Source organism: Aphelocoma coerulescens, chromosome 6 (assembly GCF_041296385.1).
Source record: "Aphelocoma coerulescens isolate FSJ_1873_10779 chromosome 6, UR_Acoe_1.0, whole genome shotgun sequence".
Taxonomy (NCBI): Eukaryota; Metazoa; Chordata; class Aves; order Passeriformes; family Corvidae; genus Aphelocoma; species Aphelocoma coerulescens.
The window spans coordinates 36,467,412-36,485,804 of record NC_091020.1 but is presented as its reverse complement, the minus strand read 5'-3'; the positions used below and the strand labels follow the sequence as shown (position 1 = coordinate 36,485,804).

At 50.2% G+C, this 18,393-nt stretch overlaps 1 protein-coding gene across 19 annotated transcripts in view; it reads right to left on the bottom strand.

The window, feature by feature from the left end:
- Positions 1–18,393, bottom strand: part of JAKMIP3 (Janus kinase and microtubule interacting protein 3) — a 58,704-nt gene that overhangs the window by 28,874 nt on the left and 11,437 nt on the right. For 13 of the 19 annotated variants that reach the window (XM_069020301.1, XM_069020300.1, XM_069020299.1 and 10 more), the window contains 6 exons: positions 18,076–18,290; positions 16,464–16,961; positions 3,092–3,307; positions 1,373–1,492; positions 806–952; positions 248–379 (listed from right to left, as the gene is read on the bottom strand). In XM_069020301.1, the coding sequence (XP_068876402.1) occupies positions 248–379; positions 806–952; positions 1,373–1,492; positions 3,092–3,307; positions 16,464–16,961; positions 18,076–18,210 (1,248 nt within the window). In that variant the 5' untranslated portion in view covers positions 18,211–18,290. The remainder of the gene's footprint in view (positions 1–247; positions 380–805; positions 953–1,372; positions 1,493–3,091; positions 3,308–16,463; positions 16,962–18,075; positions 18,291–18,393) is intronic. The other 6 variants (XM_069020312.1, XM_069020313.1, XM_069020318.1 and 3 more) reach the window with 3 other exon arrangements.

The window sequence follows — 18,393 nt, the reverse complement described above, 5'->3', positions numbered from 1 at the left end:
AGCACATCTAAGGACATGGTTCTGCCATGGCAGGCCAGTGCAGATTGAAAGGGTTTTCCCAAACAGCACACCCCAGATAGCCTGCATTGCTACTAAGCACAGAAATGCCTGCCAGGTTCCCCTGCTGCCCACTGTGCCCATCAGCTCCCAGAGCCCAGTCAGCTCCCAGAACCTCGAGTATCCCTTCCTTGCTTCCTCTGCTCTTCCCTCGGTCACTCTCATGTGAGAACAGCAGCCTTCCACTTACCTTGGAGAGCTCATCAATGATGTTTTGCTGCTCAATAACTTGTAGTCTCAGGAAATCCACTTCTCTTTCTTCCTGGCTGTGGTCAAGGTCATTTAAGGAGCTTGGTCTCCTTATTGCTCCAGTTCTTTGCCTCTGGAACCCGAAAACCACAGGAGAGAGGAGGAAATGATCAGGAGGCTTTGCCAAAGGACTTGTCTAGCCCTTCCCTTTACAGCACGGGATGCATCTCTCTAATGGTTGTCCTGGCAGCTCTCCTGCTCCCCTTTTGCTGAGCCTCACATCCGGGCTCCAAATGTGCCAGGTGGTCCTGCTCCTCCAGCTGGAAAAAGGGGCAGAGTCATAAGTCCAGATTTCCCAGGGATTATGAGGTGAATCTGGAAGGAAAGTTGAAGGTGAATCATAGAATTTGGGTTGGAAGGGACCTTTGGGTTTGGGTTGGAAGGGACCTTGCCAGAATGTAACAGTTTCCCATGGAAACTGCAAGTTTGGGCCGATGCCTGACTCCCTCAGCCCCATCAGCTCCACATGCCACATTCTCCCAGGGGCACACACACTCACCATCGCGATATTTTCCTGCGTCACAAATTTCAATTTATTTTCCATTCGACGTAAGGCATGTGACAACTCCTCATTCTTCCTACTGAGGCGTTTGTTTTTGTCCAAAATGGGCTTATACTGACTTTCTGCTTCTCTGAGACGTTTCAACTGAAAGACAAACAGAAAAATAACACCTCTGGAGCTTTTTCATCAAATATATTAACTATTTAATTATCACACTAGCAGTATTTTCTCCTGATACAAAGCAGAACTGATCAAAAGCTCTTGGTATTTTCCATTGGGAAGAGAGCATTCCTACTTGAGGAGGTATTCTATCTGTGCAGCAAATGTCCAATGTGGGGAATGTATTTATTTTTAAAAAGAAATAAAAATAATCCGAGCTAATGCCATTTTAAAAATCCACTGCTGTACAAGCCAAGAGGGGAGTGACGTGGCACAGCCCCGAGCATGGAGCTGAGAAGGAGGCAGTCCCTCCTGCCAGGATTTCCAAACAGCACAGGAGCAAACACCCGGGTGTTTCTGGGACAAGGCAGCACATCCCCAAGCCCTCGCCAGCGCTGCACTCACCAGCTCGTTCCTCTCCTCCGACAGCAGCGCGTTCCGGTCCTCCAGCTTCCGGATGATGCCGCTCAGCTCTGCGATTTTCAGCTGGAAGCGCCGGGCATCCTTTTCATCCAACTGCTGTTCCTAAAACAAAGATCAACTGCAAATAACTGTTCATAAGTGTACACGCAAGAGCACATCGACAAAGCTCAAACTTTTTCTTACCCCAAATGCAAACATTTTAAAATGTTATCGGGTAGAGGGTAACCCATGGAACCCAACTGACCATGGAAAGCTGCAGGATGAGACCAATGGAAAGTCAGGAGTGGAAATGTAACAAAGAATGCAAATGCAGAGGAATGTATATGCATATGTATATGTGTATGCATATGCAAATACAAAGCCACAAATGGGAAACTTGGAAACAGAACAGAAAATATCAAAACTGAAGGCCGTGTTCCAATGATGCCACTGTTGAACTGAGAGCTTCAGACACATCGCCCACTCTGAGGACTTGGTCATAAGAAACTGGTATTAAAATTACTGAATTACTGAATGGGGAAAATCCATGCAACTGTGCATTGAATAAGCTCTTCTGACACTAAGCTGTGGCCTTTATGGGGTCCTGAAGGGTCACGTGTAAGGCCACAGGGGTAGCACTTATCTGAGTGAAAATGCTTAAATTGAATTAGAAATGAATAGAGATATAGGTAGATGTGTTCTTGTTCAGAATCAGAGAGGAGTTACAGCTACTGACAAAGGTGACAGACTTTTCCCCTTCTCTACGACTTGTTCTGGTCTTTGGCAGAAGTTGAGTACAACTAGAAAGAGGCACTTTAGTGCCCGCAGTGCTAGTGGCACTTTTGGGAGGTCTAGGGTTCCTCATTCAACAGGTGCAGGAGAGGCTTGGGCCAAAGAATAAAGTAGATTGGTTTGCTCAGGCCTGTTTTACACTTGCACTGAGACAATCAAGGCTGTTGCAAAAGAAATCTTGATGAGGATCAGCAATGAGGACGACCTGCACACGTCAGAGGCACGAGGGCAGTTACCCGAGGGGTTTTCTGGGCAAAGGGAGGCCAAAGCAGGGAGGTGCCAGAGTTACATTGAAAAAGCCATTGTGGAGGGGTGACTCAAATCAAATGTTCTGGCTATTGCAGAGAATACACAGGAGAGCACAGGTTAGGAGGTCTTTGGTTCACTTTGTGTCCTGCTGACGGCGAGAGCACTGAGCAGCAGGAAAGTGGTGCCCTGGGAGGCTGTGGGGTTTCTCTGCTGCCCTGCACCAGCTGCCTTCCCCATTCCCTCTGGAACTGGCCTCGTACATCTGCTCCCCAAGCCCCCAGCTCGCGCCTCCGAGAGCTTGCACACAAACAGCACTTGGTGAGAAATGCATTTGCATCGTTTGTTGGCAGAATCGTGTCAAACTGTCAAACTAAGGCGGGTGGCTGAGCATGGTACAGTGAGGAAAAGGAGAGAAAGAACAGAAGAATTTCACCCTGCTGACAAAACCAAACCAAACCGACCGGGAAACAAAACGACAGAAAGCAAAAGCTCCCCCATGGCGAGGTTTGATTGGAAATCTCAACGGTTTGGGCATGATAAAAACGAGAGCAGGGAGCGGGTGCCTCGGGGCTCCCCTGCACAGCCATGGGACAGCTCTTGCTCCAGGGTGCACTCATCAAGATTCTGTCACTTGGTGCCATTTGGTCGCTCGTTTAGGTGAAACCACGTGAAAGTGCTTACGGGGCTTCCCGAATGATCTGAAGCGTCTCCTGCACCACTTGCATAAGGAAGTTCCCGCTTGGGGCTGCTCAGATGCCGGTCAGACTCTTTGAGCTGGGACAGTTGTTCATCTAAAGCCTCTTTTTGGAGCTGCAGTCTCTGAGCATGCCCGGCTCGCACCCCTAACTCTCTCTCCAGCACGAAGACTGCTCTGTCCTTAAACTTAATCTCCTCCATCTACAAGGAGAACAGAACACAATCACACAGGCGGCACGGCAGCAGCGGCCCGGCCGCACCCGGAGCGCCCACGGCCGCACGGCACCGCTGCCCTGCCGCCACGGCGGGCACGGGCAGGGGCAGGGGCAGGGGCAGGGACACGGACACGGACACGGGCACGGGCACGGACACGGGCACGGGCACAGACACGGGCACGGACACGGACACGGGCACGGGCACGGGCACGGGCAGCGAACGCCCGGCTGCACCGCTTCAGCAGCGCTGCCCTCCTCCCCGGGCCGCGCAGCACGAAACCTCTCCTTCAGCAGGCAGTTTGGCACTGAAATGATTGGGAAATAGCCTGCAATCTTATCACCATTTCAGAATACCGAAGAAAAGTTAAAACTTGACATTCACATCACACTTTGATTGGTTCGCTCAAACATTTTAATGATTCGACGGTATTTCGCTTGGATGTCGCCTTTGGAAAATTTGGATTAATAATTTTTAAAGAAAAATATTGAAACCTCAGTATCCTTTAAATTTTCAAAATTCCTAGAAGAAATGTGAATTTTTTAAAATTCTTTTTTCCAAAAGTCTCCCGTGTGAGCAATTCCCTTTCCATGAGAGGTTTTACTTATACATAATAAACATTATGCAAAATCAAGAAGTGCTTCAACAACAAATGTCCAGTGACCTCTAACTCTCTTCTTCCCTGTTTGCCTGTGCCAAGGGCCTGTGCACATCCCGTGGGACCAGCCAGGACCCGACCCCTGGAGTCTGGCTGGAGTTCACAAGGGTGGTTGAGCCCTGCCTAGTCAAGAAGATCACTGATCCCAGCCCAGCTGGCCCGGGGCGCTGCACACCCTGCACTGGCATCTCGGGCTCTGCCTGGCCGGACCCACACAGGCACATCATCCACGGCTGCAGAACTGATGACACCCACACGCCGTGTGTGGGGCAGACGTGGATTCCACAGACAGGCAGACATCACATCCATCCCCTCAGGTGTCTGTGAGCTGCTTTCAGACACCAGAAACACAAGATTTTTGCCACTGGTTTTTGAGACTTTAGACACTTAATTTCAATGGTCAGTTTTTAAACTGGTAATAAATAAGCTTCAAGCTGGCCTGCTTCAAATAAGAACATTTTGCCTTCTAAGAGCTGCATTAATACTTTTATCTCTGCTTTGTCTGTAAACCTGGAAAAAAATGACATTGGGAATCAAGAGTCACTCCAAGGACTTTGTTTCCAGTAAATGCCAATGTGGTCCACCCAGGGCAGGTGCTGGCAGGTCACACAGGTATCAGGAAAGCAAAATGGAGCAAATGAAAGGTATTTTGGGTGGCATTGACTAAAGATCCTTTCAACAATGTCCATGAAGGCAGCGTGTGCTGACTTTGAATGAAACAAAGACGTAGATGCTCCTGAGCACCTGAGGTCTTTCTGCTAAATGCCTAATGAGAAGAAACCAAAATGGATGTACAGATGAAAAGATAACACATCATCAAATGATTATTTGTTTAAAATAAGCAGAATATCGGACAATTGATTCCTATTTACATGGAAACAAAGACACATTACAACAAAGGCAACACATGAAATTGGGAGGAACAAAGAGACGAGAAAACACAAAACATTTCACAGCATTTCACTAATGGTTTGTTTTCCAGAAAAAAAAAAAAAATCCCTAAACATAACCTTCATGAACCACAAGGAAATATCAGCATTGACATCTTCCTCCAGCTGAGTAAATTCCCATACATGAAACACGCACAAGTTTGGTGCCTGCAGCTTGCTGTTAGACACAGGCAGTGTAGAAACAGCGCAAATGGAAGGGAGCATCTCTGGAAAGACGTCCCTCAGCACCGAACGAAAGGAAGGAAAGGCAAGGCCACGGGGCCCACAGAACTCACTGGCAGCGGTGCGGGTCCGCAGGCGTGCAGCCCCCGGGCGGGCCCGGCCCGGCCTCATGCTGCGCTCGGCTGGGCTGGGCTGGGCCGGGCCGGGCTGGGCCGGGCTGGGCCGGGCTGTGCAGTGCTGTGCTGGGCTGGGCTGGGCCGGGCCGGGCTGTGCTGGGCTGTGCTGGGCTGGACCGGGCTGTGCAGTGCTGTGCAGTGCTGTGCTGGGCTGTGCAGTGCTGTGCTGTACTAGTGCTGGGCTGTGCCGGGGCTCTGGCTCCTCTCCCGCTCCCACCCTGCCTGGTGGCTCCGGAGCTGGCGAAGGGGCGGCAGCGCAGGAGCATCCAACCACCTGCCAGACGCCCCGCTGCCATTCCAGAGCTGGGATGAATATTTATGTGTCTGCTCATTCGTAACCAGCCCCGAGCACGGCTGGTGCCAATTACAGGAACAGCAGCCCGTGCAAAGGGAGATCGGCTGCTCCCTCCTGCGCTCCCGGGGCAGCGCCCGCAGGTCCCACACGCAGGCGGCTTTTTAAAAAGTTATTATTTCCGTCCTGATTCAAATCCAAAGTGTAGGGTCCTGGTTGGAACACCTCTCCCTGCAGTGTTCCCGGGGCCTTTGCAAGTTGCCAGATGCTGTCAAAAATGGCCTTTGAAGCTGCCGGTGCCTGGCATCAAAGGCAGTCCCCCAGGCAGGGGGCACGGAGGAGAATCCCCGTCCGATGGAGCTGCTCCACGGCACGCACAGCTCCCATGGTCTGAGCTGGCAGTCAGCACATGTGAGGAGACCTGTCCCGCCTCGATGGGACTGCCAGGGAGCTGTGAGCCGGCTGATGAGGTGCCCTGGTGAGAGCAGACAGGGCGGCCCTGGGGTGTGACACCCCTGAGAGAGGGGTTCAGGCACAGGCGACACACGCCCTGCTCGTTCACCCTCCCTCTCCAGAGACAAACCCCACTGCCTCCCTGTCCTGGGGTGCCTGACACCCAGCAGCAGCACCAGATTGCCTCAGAGTCACAGAATCCCAGAAGGTTTGGGTTGGGAGGGACTTGGAAGCTCAGCTTGGTCCAACGCCAGAGTAACCATCCAGTGCCACTTGTAAATGCCATGGATGAAGCACGGGGTGTCCCACACCTCCTGCTGGAGGCAGAAACCCCATGTCCAGTGCCAACAGCTTCCAAGCTCTCCCAGAGGCCACGAGGCCCCAGCCCAAGCCCTGTGTTGGCTGTGTTGTAGTACAACAACACCGACAACATTACAGTCCAGAAAAGAGTAACTCCTTGTTTAGGTCCACAGAGAAAAATGTTTGTAAAACCTGGCCTGTGAGACACCAAAGGAATCACTCAGAATGAGGAGGTTTCCTGACCCTCCTAAGCGTAGTAGTGTTGTCTGGCTTTTATATACAACAAAATCCTTCAGCCCAGGTTTAGTTGGAAGAAATACTGTTGTAAATGAGGGTCAAACCACAAATGACTAAAAAAATCCACAGGTGGAAAAAGAAAGGATTCACCCTGAATGCGTGCTGAGCCACCTTTATAATCCCAGATATGGGGGTTTCTCACCACACGAGGGAATTGTCCTGGGTTGAGGTGTATTCTATTACCATCCTCATGAGCTGTTGAAATCAGGTGGGGCAGTGTCTCCTTGCCTCCTCCCCCCAGACTATCTTTCTGTTAATGGCCCATCATTGTCCTGCTGCATGACTCAGAGATAACTCCCTCTGGACTATCTTCTGTTAACGAGCCTAATCAACACCTGGCCTCATGACTCATTACCCCATTGTGAGATGCTCCACCCAGAGGGAGGAACCAAGCATCCCATCATGGATATAACTGGGACTCTGAGCATCAAAGGGACTCCACTGGATTTCCAGAGGACAGGAGCTACACAGCCACCGCTGGATTTTCTGAGGAAGAGCAGACCCCTTCTACTACAGGATCACCACTTCAGAGGATTGCAGCCACCATTCCACCAGACTGCTACCACTACCCTGCCTAATAGGGACTCAGGTTGTATCTTGACTCTGTCAGTGTTTTCTTTTACTTTCTTTTCCTTTTCTTTAATTTCCATTAAATTGTTATTCTGACTTGGTGCCTCTCACTGGTTTGTTTTCAAACTAGTACATAATTTGGCGCCCAACGTGGGGCCTGCTCTGAGAGAAAGTCAGAATTACAATCAGAAACCTATTCACCATGGTGCTCAGCTTGTCTGCATGGGTTCTGTATCTTGCTCTCTATATTTTTCCTCACATGGGGAACTACCTGCCTGTTGTGTTACTCCTGTTAAAACCAGGGACTGGTATGAGAATTGCTTTATTGGTTTATTATGTCTATAGCATAATAACCTGCGAGGCAATGAATACCATTCGGAATATATACTCAGTTTTGTTTGGCTGTCCTAGTCTGGGCTCCTCTGTCTGGGATCTCTTCAACAATCGCACCCAGCCCCTGGTGGGAGGAGTAGAGAGTGGTTTCTTCCAGCCTTTCAGGCCAGGCACAGCAGTTTTTGAAAATATTGAGTTCCCTCTGGATGTTAAGGATGGTATAATCTTCTTGTCAGTTCTATTCTCTTTTTTCTCTATGGCCTGCATTGTGTACACCATGCTTAGAAACAGAACGCTACTTGGTGTGGTGCAACGTCTGCTTGAGGAGGAGGTAAAAAGGAGCAAAGCAGCAAATACCATGTCTACACAGACTGCCACACAGAAAGGAACCAAAAGCAAAGCAACCGCATCCATCTCTACGCAGACTGTCACAAAGGAGAAAGGAAGCAAAAGCAAAGCAACCGCATCCATCTCTACGCAGACTGACACAGAGGAGAAAGAAACCAAACGCAAAGCAACCGCATCCATCTCTACGCAGACTGTCACAGAGGAGAAAGAAACCAAATGCAAAGCAACAGCGTCCATCTCTACACAGACTATCACAGAGGAGAAAGGAACCAAATACAAAACAACAGCGTCCATGACTATGCAGACTGACTCAGAGGAGAAAGGAACCAAAAGCACTGTCAGCGTCCCCATGCAAGCCACCACTGAACCAGAACAGCCCAAACCGATTGCAGTTGCCCCCGTGCAGAAGAAGAAATCAAAAAGCAAGTCAGTCCGCATAGTGACTGATGAGGATGCAGCAGGACCTTCGCACCCAGCAGAAGAGGCAGAGCCAGAGATCATCACTCGGTCACTATCCCTGGGTGAGCTGCGTGACCTGCGGAGGGAATTCACACGCCAGACAAACGAGTCCATCCTGACCTGGCTGCTCCGCATTTGGGATGCTGCAGCCAATGACACCATTCTGGACGGAAGTGAGGCCAGGCAGCTGGGATCTCTGTCCCGGGATGTGGTCATTGACCAGGGGATCGGGAGAACCCAAGAAAGTCTCAGCCTCTGGCGGCGACTGCTTACAAGTGTCAGGGACAGGTACCTTTGTAAAGAAGACCTCCAGGTGCACCAAGGGAAATGGAGCACAATGGAACAAGGTATCCGGTGCCTGAGGGAATTGGCTGTGCTGGAGATAATTTTCTCAGAAGACGAGAGATTCCCTAAGAGCCCAGATGGTGTCCAGTGCACGTCACAGATGTGGTTGAGGTTCGCACGCCTGGGACCAGAGATATACTCCCGTTACCTGGCAACGCTGCAATGGAGGGAAGGCGAGGACAGAGTGGGCGTCTTGGTGAACAAACTGAGGATTTACGAGGACACCGTCACAGCCCCATTTCGCACCCATGTCTCATCCGTGGAAACAAGTCTTTCAGCTGAGCAAGTCCGGAGTTTGATTGAAGAAGGCCATCAGAAATTGAAAAAGGAACTTAAGGAAGAGATTTACCAGATCTCGCCAGAACCAACAAGAGTCTCTGCCATTAGGAGCCGGCGTTCCCCAACCAGGGAGAGAGGATACACCCCACGAGGTAATCTCTGGTTTTTCCTTCAGGAACATGGAGAAGACATGAGTAAGTGGCATGGAAAACCCACCTCCTCCTTAGCAGCCAGGGTACGTGAACTAAAAAGAGGGACAACTACCACAAGAAGCGCATCTAGAGTCAACATTGCTCCGGTCTCTCACACACAGAACTCCAGACGATACCAGAATGATAGTATGACTGATCCTCTTGAAGGGACCTCAGGAACATATTCACCGGAAGGGAGCAACATGCACCAGAACCAGGAATAGAGGGGCCCTGCCTCTAGTCAGGTAGAGGAAAGGGATAATCGGGTCTTTTGGACTGTGTGGGTCCGATGGCCTGGCACAGCTGACCCACAAAAATACACGGCTTTGGTTGACACAGGCGCTCAATGTACTCTGATGCCATCAAGGTATGTGGGAGCAGAACCCATTTCCATTTGTGGGGTGACAGGAGGATCCCAGCAGCTGACTGTACTGGAAGCTGAAGTGAGTTTAACTGGGAACGAGTGGCAGAAACACCCCATCGTGACTGGCCCGGAGGCCCCGTGCATTCTTGGCATAGACTATCTCAGAAATGGATATTTCAAGGACCCAAAAGGACATCGTTGGGCTTTTGGGATAGCTGCTGTGGAGACAGAAGATATCAGACAACTGAGTACATTGCCTGGCCTCTCAGATGACCCGTCTGCCGTGGGACTGCTAAGAGTTGAAGAACAACAGGTACCAATCGCCACAGCAACAGTACACCGTCGGCAATACCGCACAGACAGAGACTCTGTGGTTCCCGTCCATGAGATGATTCGTAAACTGGAGAGCCAAGGGGTGGTCAGCAAGGCCCATTCACCTTTCAACAGCCCTATATGGCCAGTGCGTAAGTCCAACGGAGAATGGAGACTGACGGTGGATTACCGTGGCCTGAATGAAGTCACACCACCGTTGAGTGCTGCTGTGCCGGACATGTTGGAACTTCAGTACGAGCTGGAGTCTAAAGCAGCGAAGTGGTATTCCACTATTGACATTGCCAATGCCTTCTTCTCCATTCCTTTGGCAGCAGAATGCAGGCCCCAGTTCGCTTTCACCTGGAGGGGTGTGCAATACACCTGGAACCGACTGCCCCAGGGGTGGAAGCACAGTCCCACCATTTGCCATGGACTGATCCAGACAGCACTGGAAAAGGGTGAGGCCCCAGAACATCTGCAATACATCGACGACATCATCGTGTGGGGAAACACAGCAAAGGAAGTATTTGAGAAAGGAGAGAAAATCATCCAGATTCTCCTGGAAGCCGGCTTTGCCATCAAAAGGAGCAAAGTCAAGGGACCTGCCCAAGAGATCCAGTTCCTGGGAGTAAAGTGGCAAGATGGACGACGTCAGATTCCCACCGAGGTCGTCAACAAGATCACTGCGATGTCTCCACCGACCAGCAAGAAGGAAACACAAGCTTTCCTAGGCGCCATAGGTTTTTGGAGAATGCACATTCCTGAGTACAGCCAGATCGTGAGCCCTCTCTACCTGGTTACCCGCAAGAAGAACGATTTCCACTGGGGCCCCGAACAGCAGCAAGCCTTCGCCCAGATCAAACAGGAAATTGCTCATGCGGTAGCCCTTGGCCCAGTCAGGACAGGACCAGAGGTGAAGAATGTGCTCTACTCTGCAGCCGGGAGCCATGGTCTGTCCTGGAGCCTCTGGCAGAAGGTGCCTGGTGAGACTCGTGGCCGACCACTGGGATTCTGGAGCCGAAGCTACAGAGGATCTGAAGCTAACTACACTCCCACAGAGAAGGAAATCTTGGCCGCCTATGAAGGAGTCCAAGCTGCCTCGGAGGTAATCGGCACAGAGGCACAACTCCTCCTGGCACCCCGACTACCAGTGCTGGGGTGGATGTTCAAGGGAAAGGTTCCTTCCACGCATCACGCCACTGACACCACATGGAGCAAATGGATTGCTCTCATCACACAGCGTGCCCGTATTGGAAACCCGAATCGCCCTGGGATTCTGGAAATTATAACAAACTGGCCTGAAGGTGAGACTTTTGGATTATCTTCTGAAGAAGAGGAAGAGCAAGTGACTCGTGCTGAGGAAGCCCCACCATATAATGAGCTACCGGAGACTGAAAGACGTTATGCCCTCTTCACTGATGGTTCCTGCCGAATTGTAGGCACTAACAGGAAGTGGAAAGCTGCAGTATGGAGCCCCACACGACGAGTTGCACAAGCTACCGAGGGACAAGGTGGATCGAGTCAGGTTGCAGAGCTTAAAGCCGTCCAGCTGGCTTTGGATATTGCTGAACGAGAGAAGTGGCCGAGGCTCTATCTATACACCGACTCGTGGATGGTAGCTAACGCTCTGTGGGGATGGCTGGTTCGCTGGAGAAAAGCCAACTGGCAGCGCAGAGGGAAACCCATCTGGGCCGCTGAGATTTGGCAGGACATCGCCGCCCGAGTAGAGAAGCTGACCGTGAAGGTTCGACACGTGGATGCACACGTACCCAAGAGTCGGGCTAATGAAGAACATCGCAACAACGAGCAGGTGGACCGAGCTGCCAAGGTGAAAGTATCACAGGTGGATCTGGACTGGCAGCACAAGGGAGAATTATTCCTAGCTCGTTGGGCCCATGATGCCTCTGGTCATCAGGGGAGAGATGCAACATACCAATGGGCCCGTGACCGAGGGGTGGACCTTACCATGGACAGCATTTCACAGGTCATCCACAGCTGTGAGACCTGTGCTGCAATCAAACAGGCCAAGCGGGTGAAGCCTCTGTGGTACGGCGGACGATGGTCAAAGTACAGGTATGGGGAAGCCTGGCAAGTTGATTACATCACCCTTCCCCAAACTCGCCAAGGCAAGCGCTACGTGTTGACCATGGTTGAAGCAACCACTGGATGGCTGGAGACCTACCCTGTGCCTCATGCTACAGCCCGGAACACCATCTTGGGCCTGGAAAAGCAAGTCCTGTGGAGACATGGCACCCCCGACAGGATCGAGTCAGACAACGGGACTCATTTTAAGAACAGCCTCATCAACACCTGGGCCAGAGAACACGGTATCGAATGGATATATCATATTCCTTATCATGCACCAGCTGCCGGAAAAGTTGAACGCTGCAATGGACTACTTAAAACTACCCTAAAGGCACTTGGTGGGGGAACCTTCAAAAATTGGGAAGCGAACTTAGCGAAGGCTACCTGGATGGTCAATACCCGAGGGTCCATCAATCGAGCTGGTCCTGCCGAGTCCGAACCCTTGCACACAGTGGATGGAGATAGAGTCCCTGTGGTACACCTGAGAGGTATTTTAGGAAAGACTGTTTGGATTAATCCTACCTCAGGCAAAGGCAAACCCATCCGTGGGATTGTCTTTGCTCAAGGACCTGGTTGCACTTGGTGGGTAATGCAAAAAGATGGGGAAACCCGTTGTGTACCACAGGGAGACCTAATCTTAGGTGAGAACGGTGTGTAGGGTTTCATTGTATATATATATATATATATGTATGTGTATTTAGAGTTTAAGAAGGTATTGATTTGGGATGATGTAGATGGTAATAGAATAAGGGGTGGATAATGTCCTGGGTTGAGGTGTATTCTATTACCATCCTCATGAGCTGTTGAAATCAGGTGGGGCAGTGTCTCCTTGCCTCCTCCCCCCAGACTATCTTTCTGTTAATGGCCCATCATTGTCCTGCTGCATGACTCAGAGATAACTCCCTCTGGACTATCTTCTGTTAACGAGCCTAATCAACACCTGGCCTCATGACTCATTACCCCATTGTGAGATGCTCCACCCAGAGGGAGGAACCAAGCATCCCATCATGGATATAACTGGGACTCTGAGCATCAAAGGGACTCCACTGGATTTCCAGAGGACAGGAGCTACACAGCCACCGCTGGATTTTCTGAGGAAGAGCAGACCCCTTCTACTACAGGATCACCACTTCAGAGGATTGCAGCCACCATTCCACCAGACTGCTACCACTACCCTGCCTAATAGGGACTCAGGTTGTATCTTGACTCTGTCAGTGTTTTCTTTTACTTTCTTTTCCTTTTCTTTAATTTCCATTAAATTGTTATTCTGACTTGGTGCCTCTCACTGGTTTGTTTTCAAACTAGTACAGGAATCAAAAGGAGAAGATAAAGACTAAGTCAATCACCAATAAAATTAAAATTTAAAAAGTCAGCTTCCAACCCTTTCTTCTGATCCCACCCTTTACATCAGACATCTTCACTAATTTACCACTGTCTGGCAGAGAGCTCAGGGTCTCTGAGAACACAGAGGTTCAGAATGGTGCTCAAAACCTTGATCCCCTCTGGCTGTGGGGTGGCATTGTCATGAGGAAGCCGTGAAGCTCTCCATGTCCAGTGGTCTCACAGAGCGACTGGTGCAGGTTATTAAAGCTTTTGCTACTGGTAATCAACTAAAATTTATCTAGATTGAAAATAACCACTCCCCAGGCTCTAACAAATCTCATTTCCTCAGTTTTCCTGATTTCTCAGTCCCCTGATAGAGGAGACAGGAGTGAGGAGGCTGCAGTGGCCATGGCTGCGCAGAACTTCTTCCTGACCAACCCAGAGTTAATTAAAGTTTAAATGCTCTTTACCACATTGAATTTTGGCCCCCACTTAGCAAGCATCAAGGCCAGTTAAGCTTGGGGAACACCCCTGGCCTTTCCCTGCTTCCCCTGGCTGTGCACACACTAAGCAGGGAGTGCTCCTGCCCATACAAATGTAATTAAACACAGCCGTGCAGTATTTTAAGGCAGTTTAAAACGCACAAATTGAAATTTAAAAACGGTTGACTAAAATTAGAAATTCTCTCCAAAGGAGGCCGTTGCCACACGTACTCGTTACCATCTGCAAGGGGATTTCATCTGCTGCAGTCCCACTGCTGAGGTCGTGAGCCAGGGACAGCTGAACTGGGTTAGTTGAACGTCTCAGGGAGCGTCACACAGACTGTACAGACACAATTGGCACGAGCCATATGTGCCAGCACAGCACACGGGCCCGGAACAGCCTGAGCACATACTCTGAAAAACACGTTATTCCCTTTCCTGTGCTGCCCACGGTGCTGGAAGATGCTCAGCCCTGCTCCGTGGGAATGGGCCGAAGCCATTGGCATCCACCCTGGCCCTGGAAATAACTACAGTGAAGAGCTGGGGGCTTTATTTGGTGAATATTCAGAATCACAGACCCTTGAGTCCAAGCTGTGCCCCATCCCCACCTTGTCCTCAGCCCAGAGCCCTGAGTGCCACCCTCAGGAATTCCTTCAACACCTCCAGGGGTGGGGACTCCAAACCTCCCTGGGCAGCCCCTGCCAAGGCCTGAGCACCCTTTCCATGAAGAAAGGACATCCTCCTGATGTCCAGCCTGACCCCCCCCAGCACAATCTGAGGCTGTTTCCTCTCGTCCTGTCACAGATTGCCAGTGAATGTAAGCACAAAAACTGCCCTAAAGCTGTGTCAGGGAACTCCTGATTCTCTTTTACGAGGGCACTGCACAGCCTTTCCTCCCAGACATCAGAGCCCTCCCCACAAGGTGCCAGGAGCCACCAGCTCCCACCAAAATAACTGATGGGGGAGTCCATTGAGCTGAGAGTACTTGAAGCCACCCAGGAAGCACTCAGGGCTTGGTAAAATCATGGCATCAGGTAATTTCATTGGTGCAGTGAGCCAATCTGATTCTTTCAAGCAGGAACTTTAAAAAAGTTTGATTTTCAAAGGCAATTTAGAAAACATCCCATCAAACCACTCTGTTCCCTATAACTAAGACCATATTTATTTTACATCTTCTACATTAAAGGCCATTAGTGGAGACTTTCCATGAGATGCAGCAAGTTTATTTAGGATGTCCATTAGCCCCCCATTCACTGTGATGTATGAAATCAATGCATCAGTGATGTATGGTTAGAGAAGAAGGTACTTACACTGCAGGATATTTGAACAGCATCAATAGATCAGTTGGTTATAAATTATTTTAATATCCTCTTCATAAAAATAAAATAATCTATGAAAAAACCTTAATAACCTGAAGTGTGAGAGAAGAAGCAGCTAAATAAAGGTCGGGGACACTCCACTGCTGGTGTGTCAGTCCCTGCAGGCCCTTTGGCTGTCAGGGCTCAGGTGATGCTGTACCAACATCCTACCAGGGGAGGAGGTTCTGCAGGTGGTCTCTGTAGCATGGTCACACTGCCAGCCTTTGATTTGGGGCCAGGCTGCAAGCTCTTTGGGCATTTTAAAATTTTTTTTTAGGATTGGGATAACAGCTGAGGTTAATGACGTAAAAGAGTCCTGGATGGGTTTGCCCTGATGGGGCACTGAGTGCTGTAAAGCAGCATAGCAAACACAAAACAATGGTGACATCACATAAATACTGAGACAAGACCCAAAACACACATCATGAGAGCATGGATGTGTCCCCATGTCCCTGGGAAAGGCAGCAGCAGCTCAGGGATACACTCCCTGCACTCAGGAGCGTGGATCACAGGGCAAGGTCTGAGAGAGCAGCAGACAATAAACCCCTGAGCCCCAGAAGGTGCTGGTGGCCTGCCAGGCTCTGGTGCAAAGGCTTCCCTGGGAGGGAGCTCCCTCCCACAGGGAGTTCCCCCCTTTTCCAAGCACCACGATCCTTTCCAACCTCCCCAACCAGTTCCCACACGTGCCAGAGGAAAACTCCAAAGCCAGAGGTGTGAAGCTCTTGCCTCTGGGACTGGAGCTGCTGCACCTGAGGATTGCATGTTGGATTAGGTGAGGGCAGGCTGAGCAGCCACGCACAAAGGGTCTCTGAGGGTCAGGTGAGCAGGGCCAGGTGAGATCCCAGTGACCTGCTCAGGTGGGAGCCTGCGGAGTCTCCACTCGTGGGACCACCAGAGGAGCTGAACCAGCCCCTGTCCTGGGGAAAACCACCACACTGGGTATGGAGAGGAATTCCCCCTGAATGCCCTGCTGTGTGTGTAGGACTGAGGGGTGCAGAAAAAGAGCATCTGGGACTGTGTAAGCCTCACTATGAGATGTTCACAGGAACTAGCAAAGGCAGGGAAAGGGAGGGACCAAGGTGCATCAGGAAGGAATGCTTGGTGAGGAAATAGAGACATAACCAAGAAACTTAACTGATGTAGGATTCCCCTGACCAGCCAGGAACCTGAGGGCTCTTCCTGATACCTTCAATGTGAACAACATTAACAGGCTCTGACACGGATCAAGAAGTTTCTTACAAAACATCCTAATACTTTTAAAAACCAGTTTCCCTCTGCTAGTAAATGTAAAACAGACCTGGAGCAAGCCCCAAAGTGTCAACACCCATTCTTATCCACTGAGCTGAGTCTAGCACCGATCATGTCCTACCAACAGCATAAGTTACAGCAGCAGAGAGCGACACGTACCAGTCTGCGAATTTCCCTCTCACACTCCCTCTTGATCCTGGTGATCTCCTCCTGGTGCAGGTGATACACACTCCTTATCTCTGCTGCTTTGATTTTGTCAGCTTGGATGACCATAGTGAGAGCCTCCTCCACTTGTTTCTTAGCCCCCTTCAGCTCAGAAATTTCTTGCTGCATTTTGATTTTCTCCACCTCAAAGCCCTTCTTGGCCTCCTCCTTGGCCTCGGTGAGCAGCACCGTTTTCACCTTGTCCGGGGCCCCGTCGCGCACGGCGTTGAGCAGGGTCTGTAGTCTCTGGATTTCATTATCTTTAATTTTAATGACTCTGAGTAGTTCAGCTTCGTGCTGTCTCAGAAGTGTTTCTCGAACAGCTTGGAGCTCTTTCATTTTGTCTTCATGAAGTTTGACTTTGAGCTCTGTGACCACCACTGTACTTTTATGCTGTTCGTGCTCCTTGATCTGCTTCACTTCCTGATTCTTCTCCCTTTCCAACTTGCTGACCTATAAGGAAAATAAAAAAATACAGTATTTTCAATCAACCAAACAATGAATACATATCATAATATTATTTTTAAATGGTGCAGGTGACTTTACAGTATTACACCTCAATGCTAGTATGTCTGTGTCTACAAACTGGTGGTAGCAAAGACCTTTCTTTCACTGCAGGCTTGTGTTTAATACACATTTAGGAGCCAGTCAGTACCTTGTGAGTAAGTCTGAGTCCTTACTTAATTCTGCAGAAGCTCTCACAGCACATTCCCCCCAAAATATGGGAAAAATGAGATGCCAAGCCGTCACTTTGGCACGCTCAGGCATGCAGACCAAACCTGCACATGTGTAGGCAAGACACAAAAAGCTCTGTGCAAGCTCCTGTGAAGCCCCAAACAGCTGCATTTTACCAGATGCTTTTTAAGCAATGAATTATTCAGCAGAGATAACTGACTATACCTGACCACACAAGGCTCACATGATGTTTCAGTTTTAAACCATGCCATAAACCCTAGAGAAGCCATGGCCAGAAGTGGCTGTGAAGGACAGGGAGAAGGAAAACCAAGTCCTCAGCCTTAAAGCTGCAAATGCTGCTTCACAGCAAAAGGATTAACAGATGTTCTATTTATATGTACGTGTGTGTTGGATTCATAGTCTAAAATGCCTAATAATGATGCAAATTAATGGGAAAATGCAGACTATCATTGTGTCCCTGCATGCTAACACATTTCTATTCTGGAACCGAAAACACCCTGAAGTTTATCAGTGGAAACTGATTCGGGGAATTAGGGAAAAGCAAATGAATGTTCCGTGCTCTTGCTGAGAAGTAATCTGGGGGCAAGAGCTGGAAACGCTTGGAGCTGAGGCTCCAGCCCCATCAGCTGTCCCTCTCCCAAAGGCTCAGGGAGAAGCTGTGTCTCCTTGGAATCTGGGAATTAGCACAGGAGGCAGAGCTGAGATCTAGTATTGTACATGTGGGTAAGCAGCCGGTTTGAAGGAGTTTGAGCTCAAAATCCAAATGAAATTAGTGTAAAAGGGAAAGAGAAGAATCACCAAAGAGAATTTTGGCATTTCTGAACTTCCTGAATAACACCAAATTGCACTCAAAGGAAGGGAAGCTGCCCACCTTACTCTTCTCCTGCTGCAGCTCGATCTGGATGTCGGTGAGCTTGGCCCTGAGCTCCTCATTGGCAGCCTGCAGGGCGGCCAAGGCGTCGGGCTTGTCCCCCCTGGCGCGGCTGCTGGAGCCCCTCTTGGCCATGGTGAGGCCGCGGCAGGGAGGGCCCCGGCCCCGCTCGCTCCGGCTGCTCCGCGCCCGCCGCGCTCTACATCTTCTGCGGCCTGTAGGGATGGACAGCACAGCCACACACCCTGTCAGAGCGGGGGACACACCACCCCCAGCACTCCCAGGAGCACGAGGCATGTGTCAGCAGCTGAAGGGGTG